This window comes from Astatotilapia calliptera, chromosome 9, assembly GCF_964374335.1.
Source record: "Astatotilapia calliptera chromosome 9, fAstCal68.1, whole genome shotgun sequence".
Taxonomy (NCBI): Eukaryota; Metazoa; Chordata; class Actinopteri; order Cichliformes; family Cichlidae; genus Astatotilapia; species Astatotilapia calliptera.
In genome coordinates, this window is record NC_137430.1 from 14,138,195 (window position 1) to 14,159,901 (window position 21,707).

At 40.5% G+C, this 21,707-nt stretch overlaps 1 protein-coding gene across 1 annotated transcript in view; it reads right to left on the reverse strand.

The window, feature by feature from the left end:
- Positions 1 to 21,707, reverse strand: part of ofcc1 (orofacial cleft 1 candidate 1) — a 75,776-nt gene that overhangs the window by 9,545 nt on the left and 44,524 nt on the right. The window contains exons 18-20 of the mRNA XM_026180920.2: positions 19,671 to 19,923; positions 19,125 to 19,288; positions 13,829 to 13,988 (exon numbers count right to left, since the gene is read on the reverse strand). Coding sequence (XP_026036705.2) covers positions 13,829 to 13,988; positions 19,125 to 19,288; positions 19,671 to 19,923 — 577 coding nt within the window. The remainder of the gene's footprint in view (positions 1 to 13,828; positions 13,989 to 19,124; positions 19,289 to 19,670; positions 19,924 to 21,707) is intronic.

Below are 21,707 nucleotides of genomic sequence, written 5' to 3' on the forward strand. Positions count from 1 at the left end.
ACTAATTAAACATTTCCCTCCTCTCTTGCTCTCTCTGTCTCCCTACCTCTTTCTGTCTCACTCTGTGTCCAGTGGTATGAAAAATAATGCAGCACATTTTTGGCACGTTATTATGTATGAAATGTGAGGGGCATAATGTATTCCAGCCGGTTGGAGTTCTCTTAGACTCGTCTTGCTTGCATCGCCTTGCTTTACAGCCAGTGTGAATGCTATACCTCCCATTTCTGCTTCCCTTCTTAAAAGCTGCTGACCTTGCCTCCGTCCCGCCCGTCACCAACTCACGCCTACTCCGCAAGGGCTGGGGTTTTCTCCACTGCCGTGATCCTTTTGGTTTGTAGTTCTGTCCCACTTGGCTTTAATTTACAGTGGGAAAATAATTAGAATCTCACTTTTGCAAAGAATGGAGTGAAAATGTAAACAATGCTTCCCTGCGGGTGGGTGCTTCATCACTTTGACAGGTGCATTTGAATTTGCCTGGGTGGCGGACAGGCTTGGTTATTTATGTGTCAGTCGCACATGGAAGCCCCGGCTGCGGCTGCAGTTGGGACTCAGACTAGGGACGAGATTGAAACTCAGTGGAGAGGGTGATACGGGGTTTGGATTTTGGGAGACTACAGAGGATGTTGCTGGTTCTGGACCCGGTGCTCAGAACGGTGCTGTGGCTCCTGGCATTTTTGCACATCTTGCCAACCAAAGCAGTTACAGCACCGGTGCCCAACCTAGCACCGCTTCCATGAACTGTCACCACAAAAAGACTGCTGCCCAGCAATTCTGTTTGCATCCAACAAGTTTGCTTGGTCCAAATTCAGATCCACAGTCGTCAGTGGTTTGGGGAGTTGCAGATTCAGTCTGCAGATTCCACCCACCATGATTTTTTTTTACCATGTAAATTACCTCAAAAATATGCTGTCTAATATTTGTAATATTTGATTCTAAACCTGCTCGATCCATGCTGCTTCTTATAAGGTAGAAAGGCAGCAACAGCGCTGGCACCAAATCAGTGGGAAAGAAGTGTAGAAGAGAGGAGAGAAATATGGGAGTGAATCTGGATATATGGAGGAGATTTAAGGCCATAGTGGTAAGAGAACCAGTAATGGGGAGAGTAGTAGGACCTATGTTGGATTAAAGAGACTGATGTATGTCTGGAACTGTGTGTATGGATTACTGCTTTAATTTGCCCTATAGAGGTTTAGAAATAAAAAATAGAAGTCTGTGTACAGACTTGGTTTTGGGGTATCCTTAGCAAGTTACTTGGAGATTCTTACATAAGGAATATTTTGAGCACAAAGAAAGCTTTATGGAGTCACCTGGTTTTTAGCAGTCTTTCTGTAAATACATTTTACGCTGTGAACCAGATCAGAGTCATGTTGGCTGGAAATGCTGAACTGTGATATGATCCAAAAGGAAACATTTTAAGCGTTTCAGCAGATCCAGTGAAGCTTCATCTGGATCACTGCATTGCATTAAGTTTACGAAGTAGACTTTGTGTCATAGATAGATAGATCGATTATTTAGTGGTATTGAACATAGGTACTTACATTAAAGCGATATTTTGTTTTCACATTTTCACTGTACATTGAATTAGTGCTCATTGGTATTACCATTTAATACAAATTCATCCGTATACTTTATAACAAAAGGCAATCACATCTAATGCAGTGGGTTAGCACAGACAGATCTGAAAGAAGCATCAGTGATTATTACCAAGTGAGAAAAGAGGTAGACATGGTTGCTTCTTTTGTCCACATGTACACACAAACAAACACACACACACACATACATACAGAGAGAGAGGAGAGAAACAGTAACACTCATATAAATACTAACACACACATACGACCATGCTCACAGACAGACAAAGCCCCACACAGTAAGGCAACGCATGCGTGCATCTCCAATGCCTGCGGGCGCTTAGGGCTATGCAGCAGGGAGTGGGGGGAGGCAGGGAGTAGTGGGTTGTGGGTTGATGGGGAGGAGGGTGTGTGTTGGGTGTGTGTGTGTGTGTGTACTGTGCATTGAGGCTCTCTAAGCTATAGAGGGTCAATCCCTCCTCTCCAACACCACCATCGTTTCTGTCAGAGCTGGCTTGGGTTCAAGGCCTGGTTGCTGAACACGGGGTTCATGTAACAGATACAGACAGAACGTAGAAACACAAACACACTGTCAACATGGACTCGTGGACACATGCACCACCAACATGTAATTATACATTGCATGCAGCACAACAATTTGAATTAATAAGTGCATATGCTGTGGTGCAGATGCACAGATGCATTGCACGTACGTCAGAGGCTAAATTGTACTAAAGCACAAGCTCATTCTCTGATATCACTTCATGCATTTATGAACATAATGTTGGAAATGTTACTGGAAAATCAGTCACTTAACTCATGACATTATTTAAAAAGTAATCGCATTACTCATTACCCAGCAACAAAAGTCATGAATAACCTGTTGTTACTCGACACTGATCTGAAAGTTTACAAGAAAAACTTTTTTTTGCATCTTAAGGAATTTTGTCTTCAAGGTCACATTAGCCTTATTTCTCAGCAGGTACACTATAACTGTTAAAAATAAAAACTAGGTGACTCCCAGTCGATAGCATGAAACTGTTTGAATTTACTAGAATTGGCATTTGTCTTTTGGTAGAGGTGAACCACCATCCTGGAACAGCTAATAAAAGAGCTAATAGGCCAACCACAAATGTCAAAGTAACTATGGAGGCACTGAGATTAGCAAATGTAATATAACAACTGAATTTCAAATTGTAACCATGTATAGTTCCTGTTAAAGGAAAGAAAAAAATGCATCCACATTAGTGTAGCATTTTTCTAAGTAACAAACTGCTGCACTCCACAGTGCATAGCAGCACATGAAGTTCGTCCAGCACACACACATCCAAAGCCAAGACACGCCACAGCACATTGCACATGGCTGGGAACAGACCAAACCATAAAGCATAAAAGACCACCGACATACATGCATGGATAAGCCAAGCAATGTCAGCCATTAGAATGGAAATAGATATGCTATTATTGCAAATTTAGCCAATATGTGGATGCTCAGCGGATGTAATTGGAGCAGCTTGAAAATGGCATGGATGCACACTGTCTGCGTTGGGCCTGAGTTGGCTGAAGCAAAGGTCTGTGTCTGGTTAAACGCACCACTGGACAAGACAGGCCACCCATTCATATTTGCATGGAGGGACACACATACGTGCATGCGTATACACACACACGCACAGTGACAAAATGACTGTTATGCTACAGTAGCTTCCACCCACCCTCCTCACATGGCTGTGCCGGTAAAGCAAAGATCACCGTCTGCATTTATTTCAACTTGAAGAATGATAGATTATAAGCAATAATACACTCCATCTAAAAGTAGCACAGGCTAAATTGGACTTCTAGAAAAGATAAACAAGCAAAAATGACTGTATTTACAGTCAGAATAAACCAAACGACTTTAAAAGAGATTATACAATGAGATAGCATCTCTGACTGCCTGAGATAATCCAGAAAATAAGATATGCATAATTCACCATTACTAATCTCCTTTGCAGAAAGCCTACTCTCAACCTACAGTAAACAACTCAGATAGCAGCCCATCTTTTTTTCTGCCACACCATGTCTGACTCACCCTGGGCCTTAGGGAGATCACTTTTTCCAGGTTTGTTCTGGAGAATATTGAAGTTTACTTGAAACTTTAACAAAAGATAAATAAGCCTGTGCCACATTTAAATGTTTCAATGTTTACAGATGACTCACAGTCACACGTTTCTGCAAGTAAAGGTGATTAAAGTTGATCGGAATCTTCATCAGTGTTGAAATAATGAATCCACCGGGGAAAGGCGAACACGTAAACCAGTATCCACGAGCATTAAGACTCTTAAGACCAGGATCTGAACTGCTCTTGATAAGTCATGAGCTCACCTGATTATGATTTATGAAATGTTGCTGGTTTCTAAAATATTGATGATATGCTACTTTTTCCACACTCTTTTTTTCTGTATTTGAATTTCCATTGATCATGGGTTTTACTATAGTATTTCTCATGCATGATTCATTACTGCTTCACTTTTTTATAAAGAAACAGAATACACGCTCTCCTGCCAAGGAGCATAGTTTTCACTCTTACCTCCCATAAAACAGAAAATAAATTAGTTACCATTAGTTAAATGTATGAACCTTATCATACTTAAGAATACTGACAAGCAGGGTGAAATAGTAAAGTAGGCACTCGTTCTCTCTGTCAGGAATAAACTGTATTACTGTTATTACTGGAATAAGAAACCTCTCTCTCATAAAGACGCACAGCAGGCAGCAGCTAGTTTTCAACTGTTTTCTTATTATCCTTATTTTCACTAACAGAACTGATGATAAATGAAACTATAATCAAGTGTCAAACGTTTAGTAATTATTTTGTTTTGTCAACATTTGAACTCACACACACACACACACACACACACACACACACACACACACACACACACACACACACACACACACACACACACACACACACACACACACACATGAATGCATTGGGGGCGACGCTACAACCCCAACCTCCAAGAAAGGTTTGTGTGTCATATTGGCTTCTGTCTTTATTGGCTCCTTATTAAATCCAAAATCAAATTTAAAATCTTTCTCCTCACATGCAAGTTCTTGAATTATCATTCCCCATCTTGTTTTAAAGATCTCATAGTAGAGTACCGTACTAACAGAGCACTTGGCTCTCAGACTACGGGCTTCCTTAAAGTATTTAAAAGCTGAATGGGAGGCAGAGTCGTCAGCTTTCAGGACCCTCCTCTGTGGAATCAGCTCAACAGCTCCCAACCAGTCACTACAGATGGCTGCTCCTCCATTAGCCTGGTTCTGCTGGAAGCTTCTTCCTGTTAAAATTGAGTTTTTCCTTTCCACTGTCGCCAAGTGCTCAAAGGAGGTCGTTTGATTTTTGGGGTTTTCTCTGTATTAATGTAGGGTCTCGACCTTACAATGTTGCTATATAACTTCAATTGAACTGAAATGAACTGATTGGGGTTCAGTATCTTGCCCAAAGATACTTTGTCATGCAGACAGTAGTATCTGGGGAACAAACCACTGACCTTCCGATTGGTAGATGGGTCTTGCTAGACTTTTCCAGCCAGCCCCTACAGTCAGGACCATAACTTTATAACATTAAGTGTATCAAGTTCAAACTAATTGTGTCACCAATACTTTCCAACTTACTCATTTGGCATTTGTCGCATGGACTCCTCATGCTGGCCCTTTTGTGGTGGGAAAACACATTTCCGTCGAGGACGCATTTCAAAATGTCATGTTGAGTTCTTAAAATTTTAGGAGACCAGGCTTCGTATTAAGATGCTGCAGACAGATGCCAAAGTTGAGTATTGCCTTTGATATCCAGAATTTGACTTTGGAGTAGCTTCCACCTAATAAAGCCTCGAAGGCTGGAGGTGATAAGTATCCAAGCCAATAACCAAAATGAGAGCTGGGAATAAGTGGTAAGACTTCACACACATTCTCACTCAGACACACTATAGCTGCATGTGCACACACACGCACGAGCACACACACACACACACACACCCTAAGTTGTCTCTTTAAGCTTATGAGGGGGGAAAAAAATCTCCAAATGTGGTGAAAAAAAAATCCAAATGTCTATCTCTCCTCTGGATGTCACGTGGGGCTGTTAAGACGCGACACCTGTCACAATCACCAGGACTTCTTCATCCCCTAAGGGCCACAGGAAGCGGCCAAGGTCAAACTCTTTAAAGGGGGAGTGAAGGGAGGAGAAGTAAGTAACGGCAGACAGTCGCAAAAAATCTGATCTGTCAAATTCAAGCCACAAAACCTCTGTGGAGCTAGAAGCTGTATACCTAAGCATGCATGTATGTTGAGTATGCATTACATACAACATTGCCCCAGTGTGTATGCAAAGTATATCTGCCTGCAGGGTACTTGCCCTGTAACATTTCCTCAGCTGATATAATCAAATCTTTTCCTCCAATAATGGCATCTCACTGTGTCATTATTCACTTAAAATGTTTGGTGAAACCACATTCTGCACCAGCTTCACAGATCCGAGCCAGGTGCTCTGGGTGGAAAACCTCTTTAACCGATGTAAAACGAGTCTTCCTAAATTTGTTCTATGGTTGAAAAGCTCTCGCTACAGTCTTTTTCTCACTTTCAAGAGTCCAATTTGTTGTCTTCTGTTTCACATTAGGGGATGGCAGTGCAGCAGAAAAAAAGGACTCTTTAGGACGTGGCCCGCTGGAGGAGGAAGAAGTCGAGGCTTGAAAGTGGCGAAAACCTGTTGTCAGTTTAACCTCTTCCAGCTGCCCATGTTTTGACAGCTGACATGCAAAGCTTCATATTATGAAGAAATTATAGGGAAAAGCTTTTCCTCACTAATGGTTTCATGAGAGTCAAGTGTCCAAAATATTCAAACTCAATGTTTCGAAACAACACCCGAGCATATTACCTAAATCCTTTTGGTTGACACAGAGGTTGAACATAATATAGGCTGCTAACCAAAGGCGCTTCCTTGTTTAGACTCCTCTTTTTCCCCTCTCACATTCCATCTCTTTGAAAGAAAAGCCTGCCCAGGCCCAGGCATTGGTAGATAATGACATCCTCTCCCTGGATTAATTGTAAGGGACACATTAAGCAATGGAGCTGACACTCCCTGTAATTAAACTGTTCACACCGACGAGTTCATACTGGAACACTTTCTCCTTTCTCTTGCTATCTAATGTTGGAACTGTGCGCCTGTTTAGGAATGCAGGTTGACTATAAGAAAAGGAAGTGTGTGGTGAAATTTAAACCCAAATAAGATAAGGTTTGTGCTTTTTAACCCTCTTTATGAGCCTGCAATGATCTCACTTCATTTAAAAGTAGTCAGCTCATTTTACTGAAGATATTCTGTATTTGTGTCCATAAAATCTTGCGTGCGAATTGGAAAAGAGGTGAATGTGTTTGATCTTTATCTGTTTTTTCCCCCCTCTCTCTTCTTTTTTAACCACTGTGCACCACTTTCACACATTACTGCTCAGCAAAGTCCATGACCTTTTCAGGAACACAGGCATGTAGCCTTTGCAGTCATATCTCATATTGCGCTCCCTAATGCTCCGACTGTGGATGCTGTGCTTGCTGCTGTGTCGCTCCTGTCCTTGCCTGTCTGCTCGCTATCGCCTCGGGCCACTGGGGCCCTCAGCACTGTCCACTAAAAAAAGAAGAAACAAAAATCCACTGTAATTGAAGAAGTCTCTCTAATGTGACATGCACACGCAGGCAAGCAGAAAGGTTTGCATGAACACAGTCACACTTATAAATGTGCATGACAGTTTACACACATGCAGGCATACTGGGCCTACATGAACAGGTTTGCCTTCATACACACGCAACCAAGCAAATAAATGCACGCGTGCACACACACGTACACTTGCCCGCACACTGACCACATTGCTCTTTTGTAGAGCTTATTGGGGGTTGGGAGGACTATTTTGATCCCACGCACAAAGGCGCACACACACAGACACACACACACTACAGACCAGTAGTTGCCCTCTGACTCTAAAAACCCTTCCTGTGCCAGTGAACCACTCAGCTCTTCCTCTCCTCTCCCGGGGTTCCTGTGTTGCTGTTATGGGTTCCTTTTGAGGAGCTGAAGGTTCTATTGTTCTGTGACAGCGGTTCCTGTGTATCCTGTCACGGCCTACTGCTCCCTCTGTCTACCTTCCTCTCCAAAGCTTCTTTCTTTACATGAGTCTAGATTTGCATCTCAAGTGGCTCACACTCATTTAACTGTACTATTTGAACAAGCCCAAGATTGATGAGTACAAGTGCGCAGGCATGCACACTTGTAGTGTTTTGAGGACTGAATTTTATTTATTTAACTATGGGATTAAGATTTTTTTTGATGCCTCTGAAAATAGAGAACGTGCATGTGCTCATAGCTATTGTATAGATTAGGCAGGTATGATATTTGTAGCCTATATTATTTTGTCTGACTCCAGATGAACTTTTGCAAAGAGATTAAAGCTCAAAATCTATTTTTATCACTTGGTAATTGGTGCCAAAAGTGTGACCCTGACAGTCCTCCATGGTCAGGGGCTCACAACACACACAGGCCCTGGATTAAAATGGAGAACACACCTCATATGATTAACAGCCAGCCTCCCAGACACAAGTTATCATTACCACTCCAGTCTGTGCCATTTGACTCTCAACAGGTTTACTCTCCACCAAGCGCACTGCTGTTGCAAAACACCTTGGGTGTTCCCAAACTCGCCTGCTGGTAACCCATTACCTAGACATACAGAGACAAACGGCACAAAGGTACGCAAATGTTGATGCAATCAGGTTGAGAAAACATCTCCAGGGCCATCATACAACCCCCTCTCTCCACTCTCTCCCTCCTTCCTCACTTCTTTTAATCTCTCCCTCCCTCCTTCAATTAATACAATGTCACCACCACCACTGGGAAACTTTCCTTTCGGTGAATTAACAGCAACGGGAAAGCTGGTGCTCTACTCTGTCACTGTCATAGCGGTAGCTCCGACAAAACAGTTTGCGTACCTGCTTAAGTATTACAGAAATTAACACCTCCCTTCCAGGTACAGTAATCAAGGGGGTGACGGGAGACAATTAATTAGGTCCATCTGCATCACTGCCTTTACATAATTAATGGGGCTCATTACTGCACCACTAGTAAGATGTGGAGCATGCAAGCCCTCTCACTAGCTGGGAGCATTACTGACGGCACAGAAAAAGTGAAGATTTTTGTTTATTTGAAATCACTGAAATGCGCCTCTAGTTGGCTAACCTGTGGTACTGATTGCCGTCTACCAGCAAAATATGTGAAGTTTTTATTCATTTATTCCACAGGTTTTAAAAACATCATCCTGAATCAGTCGTATATCAGGGCAAATCTGATAAACAAATGAAGAACATATGATGTTTTCTTTATGATTGTTGTTATCACAGGAAAAGGAAGATTGTATTTATCACACGATTAAATTAAAAAGCTACATACTAGTATTTTACTCGCCCTCTTTGCTTAGTCAGTGGACCCTGCTGTTGACATCTTCACCTGAGGAATTTTTAAACCTTCAAGCAACTCAATGGAACAACTCGATGGATGAATCTTATAATATAAAGTTAATTGGTGAGAAAGTAAAAATGAGATTATGTTTTATGACCACCTTGTGAAAATTACAAGTTTGATAATAATAGGCCATTTGCAGGTTGGTTATTGAATGTGGATTCTTTTTTTATTGTTTCATTGCTTGGGGGACATAGAGCATTACAGAGATTTTGCTGAGCATGCTAACACCATCAAGAATCTACTTTTAGCCTAACTGATTACCTGCCTCTCATATTCTACTTGGTTTAATTTTAGCCTTTAAAAAAATTCTTTAAAAAGAAACAGTGGGGGAAAAAAATGGTATGACTTCATGTTGCACTTGGCAGGTCTGTTGTTTGGAGATTTTTGGAGAAATTGCCACCTGTTACAGGGCTAATTTTTATGCCCCTGAAGTTTATCTGGACTGTTTTTTACTTTGGGGTTTGGAGCACTGATCGGTGGCTCCATTATTAGCATTGCACAATCTGTAAAGTCCTTGCTTCAAGGTGTTACATGGTAAGTCAGTTCATGATTTGTATGTGTTTAAAAATAATGGAGAAGTCTCAGCAATATAGCTTCTAGAACAGGTGCCGACATATAATAGAATCATACGTTTCAGAAATTTTTAAATGATTGTCTGTAGAAATCTCCAAAATAGAAAAATAGGTGGTTCTACAACTTTTAAGGAGTGGAGATGTAAGTATAAGCCTAACCTTTATTGCTTGAAAGGAAAAGAAAGTGGGGGTAAAGTGGAACCCATGCCTAGGCCAGAAACAGCTATTCACTGCTAATGTCGTAACGTGCTACAAACGAATGTGTTACTTTCATCCAATTACAGTTACAAATATTTAATTACAAAGGTTCTCAGTGATTTCAACAATAGTTAGAGAGAAAAAAGAAAACTTGCAGCTTGAAGGCTGAAGAAAACGGTGGCGCGGTCTAGATGCGGACATTACTTTTACTTGCACAAAAGGACGAGAGGTCAATGGTGAAGTGAAAAGAGCATCCAGGACAGAAACAGCTACATTACAGGTAGCAAAGAACAGGGACGCCACTTAATCTTGCCATATGAGGGCCAATAAAAGTATTGCGTTGGCACAGCAAAAACAGAATTTCGAATTTTATTTTGCTGTTGTCATATACCTGAAAAATATGGCAAAAAAGAGAGAACTCAAAACTCTGCTAATGCCCACAATGAAGGCTCACCAATGTTCACCCATGCTAACCAACTCTGTGATGATACACTATGTGTAACATGCACATTTAAAGTGCACACATCATGCTTGATGACATGGCTAAAGACTAGATATAGCACCCTGTTTTTTTCCCATTATTATGAAGCCTCTTGTATTTCAGTGAGGGTTAAAGAGGCTTTCTTTTAGCAGGTGAGCTTCTGTGCTACATGACAGTTAGGCAGCCAGAATATGTGCAGTTACAAAACTTTCATATTTACACACTGTTTAACATGATCTTAGCCTAGATGGATACCAGCTAGCTGTTTAGGAGGAATCATAATCAGCAGAGTTGTTTCATGTATTTACTTAAGTATGGATGGGATGAGAAGTTTTCCCCGGGCTGAGAAGAATCTGGAGGTATATCCATGATGACGCTGACACTGTGTGAGCACTGAGCAACACCCGCCCTTTTGCACATGGACCACACAAAGGTCAAGTGTGTGGTGGTGACTGTCTGATGAATGCATTGCCTGCTTTCCAGGGGGGGAGAGGGAAAAAGGGGAAGTGGCTTTTCAAAGGTGACCACATTTCAGTAGAGGTGCGATGTTAAAAATAAAAAGCAATAATCGTTCTTTTCCCTTTTAAGGCTAAGCTTCTTTCAGCTTTGGTCCAGCCTCAACACCTCTACAGGGTTAGAAGAGGATCTAAGACTATAAAAATATTCAAAAGTGCCAGAGTTAGTTAAAAGAAACATGGGCTATTTGCAGATCCCGATAGCCCGAGATCGGATTTGTTCAAAATATCTCACTCTATCTTTTTCAATAACGTTTTAAATTTGGTTACAAACTCTTGATGCTCCTATGGGTACCTTGTTTTTCCTTCCCCTCATCCCTCCTTTTTCTCGCTCAGCTAATGAAGGTCTCGTAGCCCACTGTTATTAAAATTACGCCCTTGCCTCTGATATTAATTGGGTCCATAATAAGGAATGCGTCAGATTCATTATTTAATTGCAAGGGCACATTTGGAATACAGTTTCTGAAATGTATTTTTAATGAAAAACACTACATCCTGACCTAATCATATCAACCTTATTCTATCTAATTAAGGATGCAAAAAATCATTAGAGTTGCAAAATATTAGTTTCAGCTCTTTTGGGCTGCTCCTTTGCTCGCTTTCATGAATATATTTTTTCCCTGTCTATGATAAATAGTTAATGAGGGAAAAATGACAAAAATTTGCATGTAGTCAAATTAGTCTAATAGGGATATGTCTTTGCTGAGTTAGGAAAGTGACCCTTTTCATAGGAGAAACTGTTACAATAATTATGAAATAATGGTAAGGCCCATCTTATTTTGATGAAAAATGGTCTGCTTGAATAATGTAAAAATGTTAAAATGCAATAACCCTAAATTTTCATCAGACCAGAGAACATGTTAACGTGTTAGCATTTTATCAGTTTAATAACATCAAATTAGGTATAATATGAAGTATGCTGTAATTGTTACCATGGAGGGGGATATGCAGTAATGCAAAGATGATTTAGCAGTGCACCACAGCAAGAGGCCATCAGCTGCTAAATGAGGCATTTTCTTAATCACAAACTTTGGGGATGTAATTTCTTTTAAAGTCTCCAAACAACGGAAGGCTCAATTTTCTTCCAATAAACAGGTCCATCACCATCCCATTAATGGCGGTGTAGTCACCTCTCAGAACAGGGGTTGCATTTCATTAAGGCATGAAGACCAATAAACAACAACAACAAAAAAGACTTTAGAAAAAGAATAGCATTTACACGATTACAATTATACTATCTGGTTTAGCAATGTAGTGTAAAACCATTTAAAAAGTGTATTTTTTAGGTCCTGCTGATGCAAAATGTATTCCTCTGTTTCTCTCACTTTTGTAGCTGAGTTTTTGTACAATTTTCTATCAAGAAGAATCCAGCTTTTCAAAGGTATCCATTCCCCTGTGTCTGGCACGTCACAATCGACATAGTTAAATACTTTGTTTAGGAAAACAAGATTTTGCATACTGTTTTGTCTTCATGTCTCCTGCTTCCTGTTGCACGTCCTGTCTTTTGTTTCAAAATAAAGTGTAACTACAGATTAAAAAAACCCCAACAAAGCATTGCATCATTGAGAGGAAGACACAAGTTCTAATGCCATGTTGACACAATCGGCAACAAGCTCACTTTGTTGCATCGTTCACCGCTGAAGTTTTGTTCCGTCTCTGCCTGTGGGGCTCTGTTGGTTGCTGCTTCACCCTGTTATTACTGCCCTGAAGAAATTCAGGAATGTTTAACTTTGCTTTATCACATGTCACACCTGTCACACGGTGACAAGTGTCAGGTATGAGATAGCAGCTTCATGTTGCCTTTTTCATTGAAACGAAATTCGCTTTTCCACAGCGCTGTGAACGCAACATAATGAATGCAGTCCTGCTTGTAGTGTAAACTTTGTTACGACACGGTTTGACGCGACTTTGATGTGTAGTCGTTCAGATATTAACTGCTACGACCCTCAAAAACTACATTTTGGTTTGGCCCACTCTGTTTTAGTTCTACAATTAGACAAAATAATGCATCACTTCCTAATGCGCAGACCATCTTTCACCACAGTCCACTGCAGCCTCTCATCCCGTTGCCTCACATACTTATTTGAGAAAAGAGCAAGGGAGTTAATGAACATGGAGAACATGTAGCGAGCAGTGTGCTACTAAAATACCCTACAGAATAAATTAAAGGGGGCTGCAGTTTGATCGCTGCATTCTATTTCCCTTATCTCAACAAGTCACATTTTCAATCACTATGCAAAGATTTTACATCAGGGGTAGGCTTTGTGCTAATACACTGCCCTCTCCTGTGCCACCATCATCGACCTACACGGGGCTGGGCCACATGCGTCATCCTCTCCCCCGTGATAGTAATTTCATGGGGACAAGCATTTATTTCAGCTGCCTTAGATGATTTCGAAATGTCCGCAATAAGGGAATGCCCACTATATCTCACACACGCATTCCACTGTGTGTGTTGATTGAGCAGTCTCTCTTTAATGAAATATCTTCGAAAATTGGTTTCCACAGACTAATCAGGCTGCCTGTTAGCTGAGTTTCTGTTTTGGTAATTATCTTGTACTAATTAGAACGGAGCTAAAGACCTCTGAGATGAATTCTCAGCTTTCTCAAATGTAACTAAAGAAAATTTAATGATATAAAATGAACCTATTCTATACATCCTCTCGGATGTAATATCTCCTTTAAAGTGACCAGTGAATGCTAACCCTGTGTTATCTTGGCTGCCTTTAAATGCTTCTGTTAGTGCCTCACTGATCTCACCCAGCTCAGCACTTTCATTGAGCACCTGCACCACGGCAGAAGACCTTATTGGTTACAAACACCACAGTTAATTCCTCCCCTTTGACCAGGTTAATTGAAAAGACTAGTATCATTAGCCCAACAGGTCACTATTGGTTTAATTACAATGCAATTTATTTAGAGACAGCAAAGGAGACCAATAATGTATCTACCTTGCGCCTCTCTCCATTGAACCCTCTCCACTGCTCTGCTTTCTTGACAATGTAGCTCAGTTCCTGATTGGACAGCTCAAGGTCTTGAGGCAGGAAGAATACCCCCTCCTTGGCGGTGAGTCGCTGAAAGACATCCAGCATGCGACCATCATTGTGGAGTCTGGAAGGTGTGTGGTGAGAAAAAAGAAAAGATTCAGAAATGTAAGACGGCGCAACAAAAGCAGACTGACTGGAGATCTTAAAGAACGTTTTTGACTAAACACAGCCTTTTGTAATAAAATACTGCACTGCATTCCTGATACAAAAAATATGGCTTCATATCTACATTTTAGCGTTATAATTTTTTAATTGCTGGTGGCAACTCAAGACTGATAAGAAGCTCTTTGAGCACATGAGAATATGCCCGACAGTGGCATGAGATTTAAAAAATGGCGACTTGCTATATGAGGGTACTTAGCCTGCAAATACAGCAGATATTAAAGAAACACAGAAGGGAATGGGAACTTCCCAATGACAGGGAATGAATGATGGCCAATAAAGTATACAGCGGTAACTGTACTGCCCACCACAGACCTAGCATTGTAAAGCCACACCTGGCCCTTTGGTTGTCCCTGACCAGCCCATGTTTGGTCAATCGGATTCAAATGTAAATACATGCATCATGTTGTTTTTCCTATTTCACCCATTAAACACTCTTTTTTATTGGAAATATTTTGAAGAGGATTTCTCTATGTATGTACATACATGTCTGCAAGGGGATATAGCTTCACTGTAAATGCACTGGAGCAGACAGTGATGAGAAATGTCAGATCACGGCAAAAAAAAAAAGAATGACTGATGCAGAATGAATGTGGAGTTTTTGACAGGCCACGGACTTCTAAGTATTTATTTACTGAAGTCAGTAAAGCTATGTCCTTAGTTTTTGTCGAGCACATTGCTGTGTTTAAGAATTACATTTAAAATTGCCATTATGAGACTAAACACACAGAGAAATACAAGAACCTGACTGATGCAGCCTAGAAACCTTTACTGGCAAAGCTGCAAAAGCAACAAAGACTTTTTACTCAGATTTACGCCTTAAATCATCAGACTTTACTGAAGCATTATAACACAAACACAACTAATGAGTGAAATTACTCGTTTATGTTATTTCTACAAACACGTATGTATATCAATTTAGGAGTCACTGGCAATTAACCTGCTTTACCACTGACGTATGAGAACATGTTGCTTGTTTCATTGCCACCAAGAACCAATCTTTTTTTTTTCTCAGTTTGTTATTAAGAATATTAATTGCGTTCATTAAATCATGGTCGCTGGTTGTAAACAAGTGCACCTATGAGAAATGGAGGCTGGAGGATGGTGAACCAAAAAATGTTTCCACTGTTGCAGAAACATGTAAAATGCGGTGCGTAATTAAATATATACGTTTGTTATTTCATAGGTTACTGCAGTATATGCCCTCAAAAGTTCCAAGAGCATTTGAAACATCACCTTTATTCACACATACCTAGAAAAGTTCATATGAAACCTATTTTTGGTTCCAGAACACAGACGTTGTGTGGATCTGCAGCTTGCAGAAATGCACAGGGCCAACTTTTTATTCTGACAGCTGGGTTGGATGCTCTATAAAAGTCTAATACATCAATTGAAACAGCAAAAGGAATCAAACAAATTGGCCTGTGAGTGGGAAGTATTTTGTGGACACAAGCTGAGTGTAGAAATGTCTGAGTTTGGCTGGGTGTCTGCGTGGTTGCACAAATATTAATGTGTGGGAGTCGGATCCTGGGATGTTCTTCAGTGTTAATGCTGTGCTTCAAAGATGGCAGATACAGTGGACGTGCTGGTTGCAGATGCATCTGGAGAGCCCGGCTTGAGTCACAAGAAAATTTTCTGCCCAGCAGAAGGCATATTGATTCATACCTCCACATGAGTACGCATCACCAAAATGCTATTTTTCGTTTGCCACATGCAGCCAACCCCTAAAAAGAAACACCATGTCTGTAAACAAATGTCTTGGCTGACCATCAAAACCAACAGACCTTGTGCCCTTCCACAGAGATTCTAGCCTGTCAGAGGGTAATCAACTCTCAAATAAAACCAACATCAAGGAGGCAAGGATTTATACAAGAAGCTGGTACGGAGCTTTGAACTCAGCATCATTCCCCATTGCTCTTGGGAGTGGGATGTTTGTAGAATCTTGACCTCAGACACAGGAATAGCATGCATTCATTTTAATCCTACACTTGAATTGTGCTTCTCATTCATTTATGCGGTTTCTCTCTTGGAGGAATTCACCATCTTTGCATCTCCGAGCTTCAAAACGGGCTAATTTCTTTGGTGTGGAAAAGGCCTGAATTTAAGTATGTAATTCTTTACCATGTAGGTTGTGATCTGGATGACAAGGCTCATGGCAGGTCTTTGTTTAAGCACAAGGTTCACGAGTTGATGTCAGTGGATGAAAGGGTCAGAGAATAAAACACAAATGATTTGTCTTTCTAATGTATATGTTAGTATTATCTCACCCAAAGGTTTTTCTCACTTTGGTTGCTCTGTAGTGTAGTGGTTTACACATTTGCCTAGCAAGCAAAAGATGGGAGGTGACACAAATCCCTTTGGGGTTGCATCAAGAAAGGCATTCAGTGTGAAAACTGCTCAATCAAACATGCAGAGATACCCACTGTGGAAACCCTTAGTGAACAAAGGAGCAGTCAAAAGTAGCTTAAACTGTATTTCTCAATTTACAGAATGTGTGATTTATTTTAAAGGATCCTATCAAACTAAATTTAATGGAACAGAAGGATTCAGTGCAAACAAAGATACCTTCTTATCTTGTTCCATCAAAAACAAACTTGCAAACCTCTTCTAATGAAGAAGGAAAACTGATAAAGAAACTGATGAAGTAGACACTTGCAGTAACTGAAACAAACAAAGTTTTTTTTCTTTTACAGTCTTGCAAAAATGTTGATGGAACTACCACTACACTACTACTTTTATAGCTGCTCATTTTGGTTTCCATAAAGGGTCAAAGAATACAGAGGTATTTTACGTGTATTTTTGCAGGCAGTGAATAAAAGCTTCCTAAATGTAATTAAGAAAAAAGGATAACAGTCCATTCTATCTATACATACGGCCTGGAGCATATTTTTTAGAAATAGGTCATGGTCTGTGTCAGAGCCCCTTCCTTGTAGCCAATAGGAAATTGTAACCCATAAAATTATCAGCCTTGCTTCAGCCTCGTGGCCTACATTCAGTACAAACCCGTGTGGCTGCTGAGTGGCAGAAGTCATTATTCCCGGCTGCTGTTTTAATATTGTCCATTTAGTCTGATCCCGATAAGCGTCTCGCTCACTGAAATTAGATGGCACCATCTCCTTGGCTGCCAATCTCAAACTGATTAATTCAATAGGCGCTTTCTTACATTTTAAGCTATTAATGGAATTTGGTCGTATGTTAGAGTGAGAGAACACACCTTGGATGAATACTGAGTTACACAATTCAGTAATTTATCACCTGCCTGCCTTTAAAGTGAGTCCTATATTGCAAAAAGTCTGTCAAATCAAATGCCTTTGAATGTTTGAGAAAGAGCAGTGTTTGTTTTGCCTGGGCTTTCGAACTAATCAGCAAAAGGTCTATAGATGACATGAAAAAGCCATCCGAGTTGCCAAATCACAATGCAGGCTAGCAACCAAATGTTTCAACATGGCTGACCTCAATCTGCAAGACATGAGTGGAACACACAGTGCATTAAGATAGAGTATGTGTGTTCATCACCATCCGCACGCCGTCCTTTTCAATATGTATGAAACCTGCAGTGATCCCAACCATGCAAAACAACCAGCCTAATCGGATAAAGTAAGGGGGTTCCATATTCACGCTATATCAAAACACATCTAACTTTTGAATTAGAAATGATTTCCATTTTCCAGTGAATTGCAGCGAATGGTATGTTCAGGCAATCTAGCTGTGTGGTGCGTGTGTATATTCCTGATTCTGTGTTTAATAAGTTTGTGTATGCTTGTGTATGTGAGCCTTTGATGCACAACTCCATCAGCAATTCCCTGCAACTATAAATTCAAAATAAATTACATCAACATCTGTTTATATTTTTGATTTTTTTTTGTTTACAGTTTTTTTGTGGACAGAAAAGGTGAATAAATACTTGATGAAGGGTGGAACAAGCAGGATAGTAACATTTAGATATACTGTATTATTATTAACTGGTGCTATACTATCCAGTCGTTAAGTGATGACGTGACGAATCCTACTTCTGGGCCTAAAGTAGTCTGCGTTTAATAAGGCCTGGAGACTAGCCAGCAACCCCTGTCAACCTCTAGTCCTTAAAGAAAAATGTGTATTTCCGGTTAGCAAGTGGTTGCTGGAAGTTGCTGTTCAAGAAGAGGTATACAGTCCTACACAAGAAACATCTTCATGATTGTTTTGTTGCTAGCAGATTGCTGTTTCCACCTGCAGTTTGCAAGTTGCAATCAAGTTTCACTACTCCTCGAGGAGCAGTTGGCCAGTGTTTGTAGGCAGGTAGCTGACTTCCAACTATAGGTGGCCACAGCTAGTTGCTAGCTGTATTTTAGCCGTGTGATTACTAGCAACCGAAGCAATCATAAAGAGATTTTTAATGCAGAAACTTTAGCAACCACTTCTTAACCACTTGTTAACAATGTTTCCCTCGAAAATAGAGGTTGTCAGGAGATCACTTACCTGTCTCTAGGCCGGTGTGACTGAGACCCAAAGAAACCAATTTCAAAATGTCATCGTTCTGATTTACTAAATGGGGAGGAGGTAAGGTTTGGACGATTAAGGGCTGGTTGTGCATTTGTGTGCTGTGGGTTGCGGGGGTGTTATAGGTTTTACTGCAGTGGTTTTATTGTCCCAGCTCACTTGAGATCAGATTGACCTACATGTAGCCCCTGAAACAGAATTTAAGGCAGACTTATTTGTGGGTGTCTCATAAAGATACTTTGTATTTAATGCCACAGATACAAGTGGCATTAACAAGTGATATAACTTGTTTTCAGATTCAAAACAAAGTTCTTGTAGATGGTTGACTTAAACCAAGCCAGCAAGTATTAAATACGTTTATTGTACATATTATATACTAGGAGCATACCGAAAACAGAAACAAATTAACATTCAAAAATACATTCATTTTATCTCTAAAATAACAAGAAAATATTTGAGATTTATTTTAATGTTAATGCCAGTTGCTTCAAAACATTTTGTGTTTAAGATAATGTAATTGTTTTCTTGCTATATTTGGTATTCTAACTGTGTAGCTCACCTGAGCAGGTACATGGAAAGGATGGTGATGGAAAGGAGAAAAACGACAGCATAGAGGAAGAGAGTGATGATCACCCCCGCTGCACCTGATTTGTCAGCTTGATAGAAGTGCCAATAAAGCTTGGCAGCATCCCCCACTGGTGTGTCAGGACTGTAGGAGAGGCGCTAAGGAGACAAGGATTAAAAATAAATAATAAGTAGTTTCCTATAACTGTGGATGCAGAAAATCTCTTTTTCTAAATGAAGATCACAAGACAGTTCACGGATTTTCTTTCACATATTTCAAAAGTCAAAATATAACAACGTTTTCTCTCCCTTTTTACGTTTAAGTTGCTGCCTACATGAAACTGCAGCAAGAAATGTCCAATCCATTTCAGTCACCTTACACATCTAACCCGCTGCCAAAAAAGACACCCATCCAACCTTGCACATTTTGCTTCTCACCCTCTCTGCACTCTTTTTTTTGTAATCTAAAGTCACTTTGCCAAGATAAAGTGAACTCCTATTTAAAGTGCACAAGTGTCCAAGTTATTTTTAAGTGACTTACCCCGAGGATGGCGTCCACTGCAAAGACTGCCAGGGGGTCGAGGACTGTCCACACTCCCTGAGCCATGATAAACTTTGACGTGAAGGAAGGGAGTGAGCCAAATATCTGTTGACAGCCCCATCTGATCAGAACCAGCAGGAACGTTATTGCGTTCAAGGTCAGGGGACCCACCACCACCATTGCCAGCTCCTCCCGGGTGTGGAGTAAAGAACTCTGGTACACGAGGTCCACCGTGTGTGCGTGGAAGTGGAATCTGGTATGAGAGGAAAGTGTCAATATATGTGTACCATATTTGTGCTTGTGATGCTTTGCAGCTCAAGGGCAGCTGTTTCCAGCAACTCCATATACTGTATTATAGTATTTGTGGCTAATTCACTCAAATGACTTTGATGGCATTATGACTGACTGTTGTTAAGGAAACCTTTATACCTATTACTATCATAAAAGACACTAAAGATGCAAAGGACACTGAAAGTAAGAGTATTACCACCTTTGCCGATACATGGCAGAGCTTATCCAAGCCCGTTGTACGTTAAACTCCCCATTTACAGCAAGCCTCATGAGTTCCTTAATCTTCCCATCAGTCAGGAGGAGGTAGAGCCAGTGGTGGGAGAGGAGGGGTCCAGTTTTCTCTCATTAATTTCCATCTGATTTGCTCCAAGAGTCAAACATCTCTCAGATTCTGTCCATTAATCTGACAGTAGAGGTCCATTGGTGTTTCATCTGAAGCAAATCTCTCAAGAGATTCAAGCCCCAAAAAGTCATTTCAGAGAACAGAGATTACCTCTCTGGATGACCGGTAAAGACAAGAGACTTTGATGTGTTATTTTTTATATTTCCAGACAAAATTATAAGTAAAAATCTTAAGATCTCTCTCAAATGCTTCCTATTATTTTGGCACAAAATAAGAGACATTTTGTGCTATAATTAAAGTACATTTAGTTAAGTACAACTTTGACATACTTTTTCTGTCCTTGAAGAATGTGATTTATGCTACACTCTGCTTCTGATCGCTCTCTTAACAGATTACATTGAAAAACATATTTAATAAGCACAAAAATATTATACTGCTTATGCCTACAGTATATGTTTACTTATAATTCAGGATATTCTGAACACAAGATGTTTAGTACCTTAGACCAGTGTATTACTGCTTTGTAACTTGAGTGAGTAAAAGAAAAGAAGAGAAGAAATGAAGCACTCATAGATGACTGTAGAAGCACCGAAGGCCAGGGACTTTTGCTGTTGGGGACTCTTTGCAGGCCAATGATGTCCCGGGATGGATTATGGGAAGGGAGAATGCAAAAACAAACAGACACAGACGTAGAAAGAAAGAAAAAGGAACGAGTGTGAGATATAAGGGTGAAGCGAGGTATGCCTGTCATCATGCCAACCGCTCTGACTGTCACTTAGTCTCTCTCTCCCTCCCTCTCAATGGGCATCATCAGCTCTGACCATTGCATGGAGAGAGAAATGCTTGGAGGGAGAGCAGCAGATTTGGACATGTGGAAGTTGTCATCCAGCGTTGACCCCCTCTGTTTTTACATTTTTGTTTTCTATCCGCCCCCTCAGTCCATTCTTTTTTCCTTTTTTTTCACTCAGCCACATTTTTTTTTCTTCCTGAGCTCTCCTCCATCACTTTCCATGATGTTTGCGCCCCTGAGTTATTGTAATAAAAACCTGGTTGTATGCATGTTTGCAGCCAGCCCTTTTATTGTGATGAATTAAATCAGCACCATATGCTATTCCAATGTGATTTAACAGTTCTGTGGCATCTTATTGCTGTTTATTATCAATGCTGCGTACCAAATAATAACAATAAATTCCTTCCAAATAATGTAGCCTTTTGGGACTTAAAGCTGTGTGGTGAGCAAACTCCCCCAGCAATGGTTTGTTAATATTGAGAAAGTCTTGTTAAAATGTTAATGGGGGGATTCCAAACAGATGATCTGGGTGTATCAAGCCTGCATTTGCCAACACACACACCAAGACACACACAGCACATCCTCATCCTCTCAGCTTGTTGTCCTCTCCGCA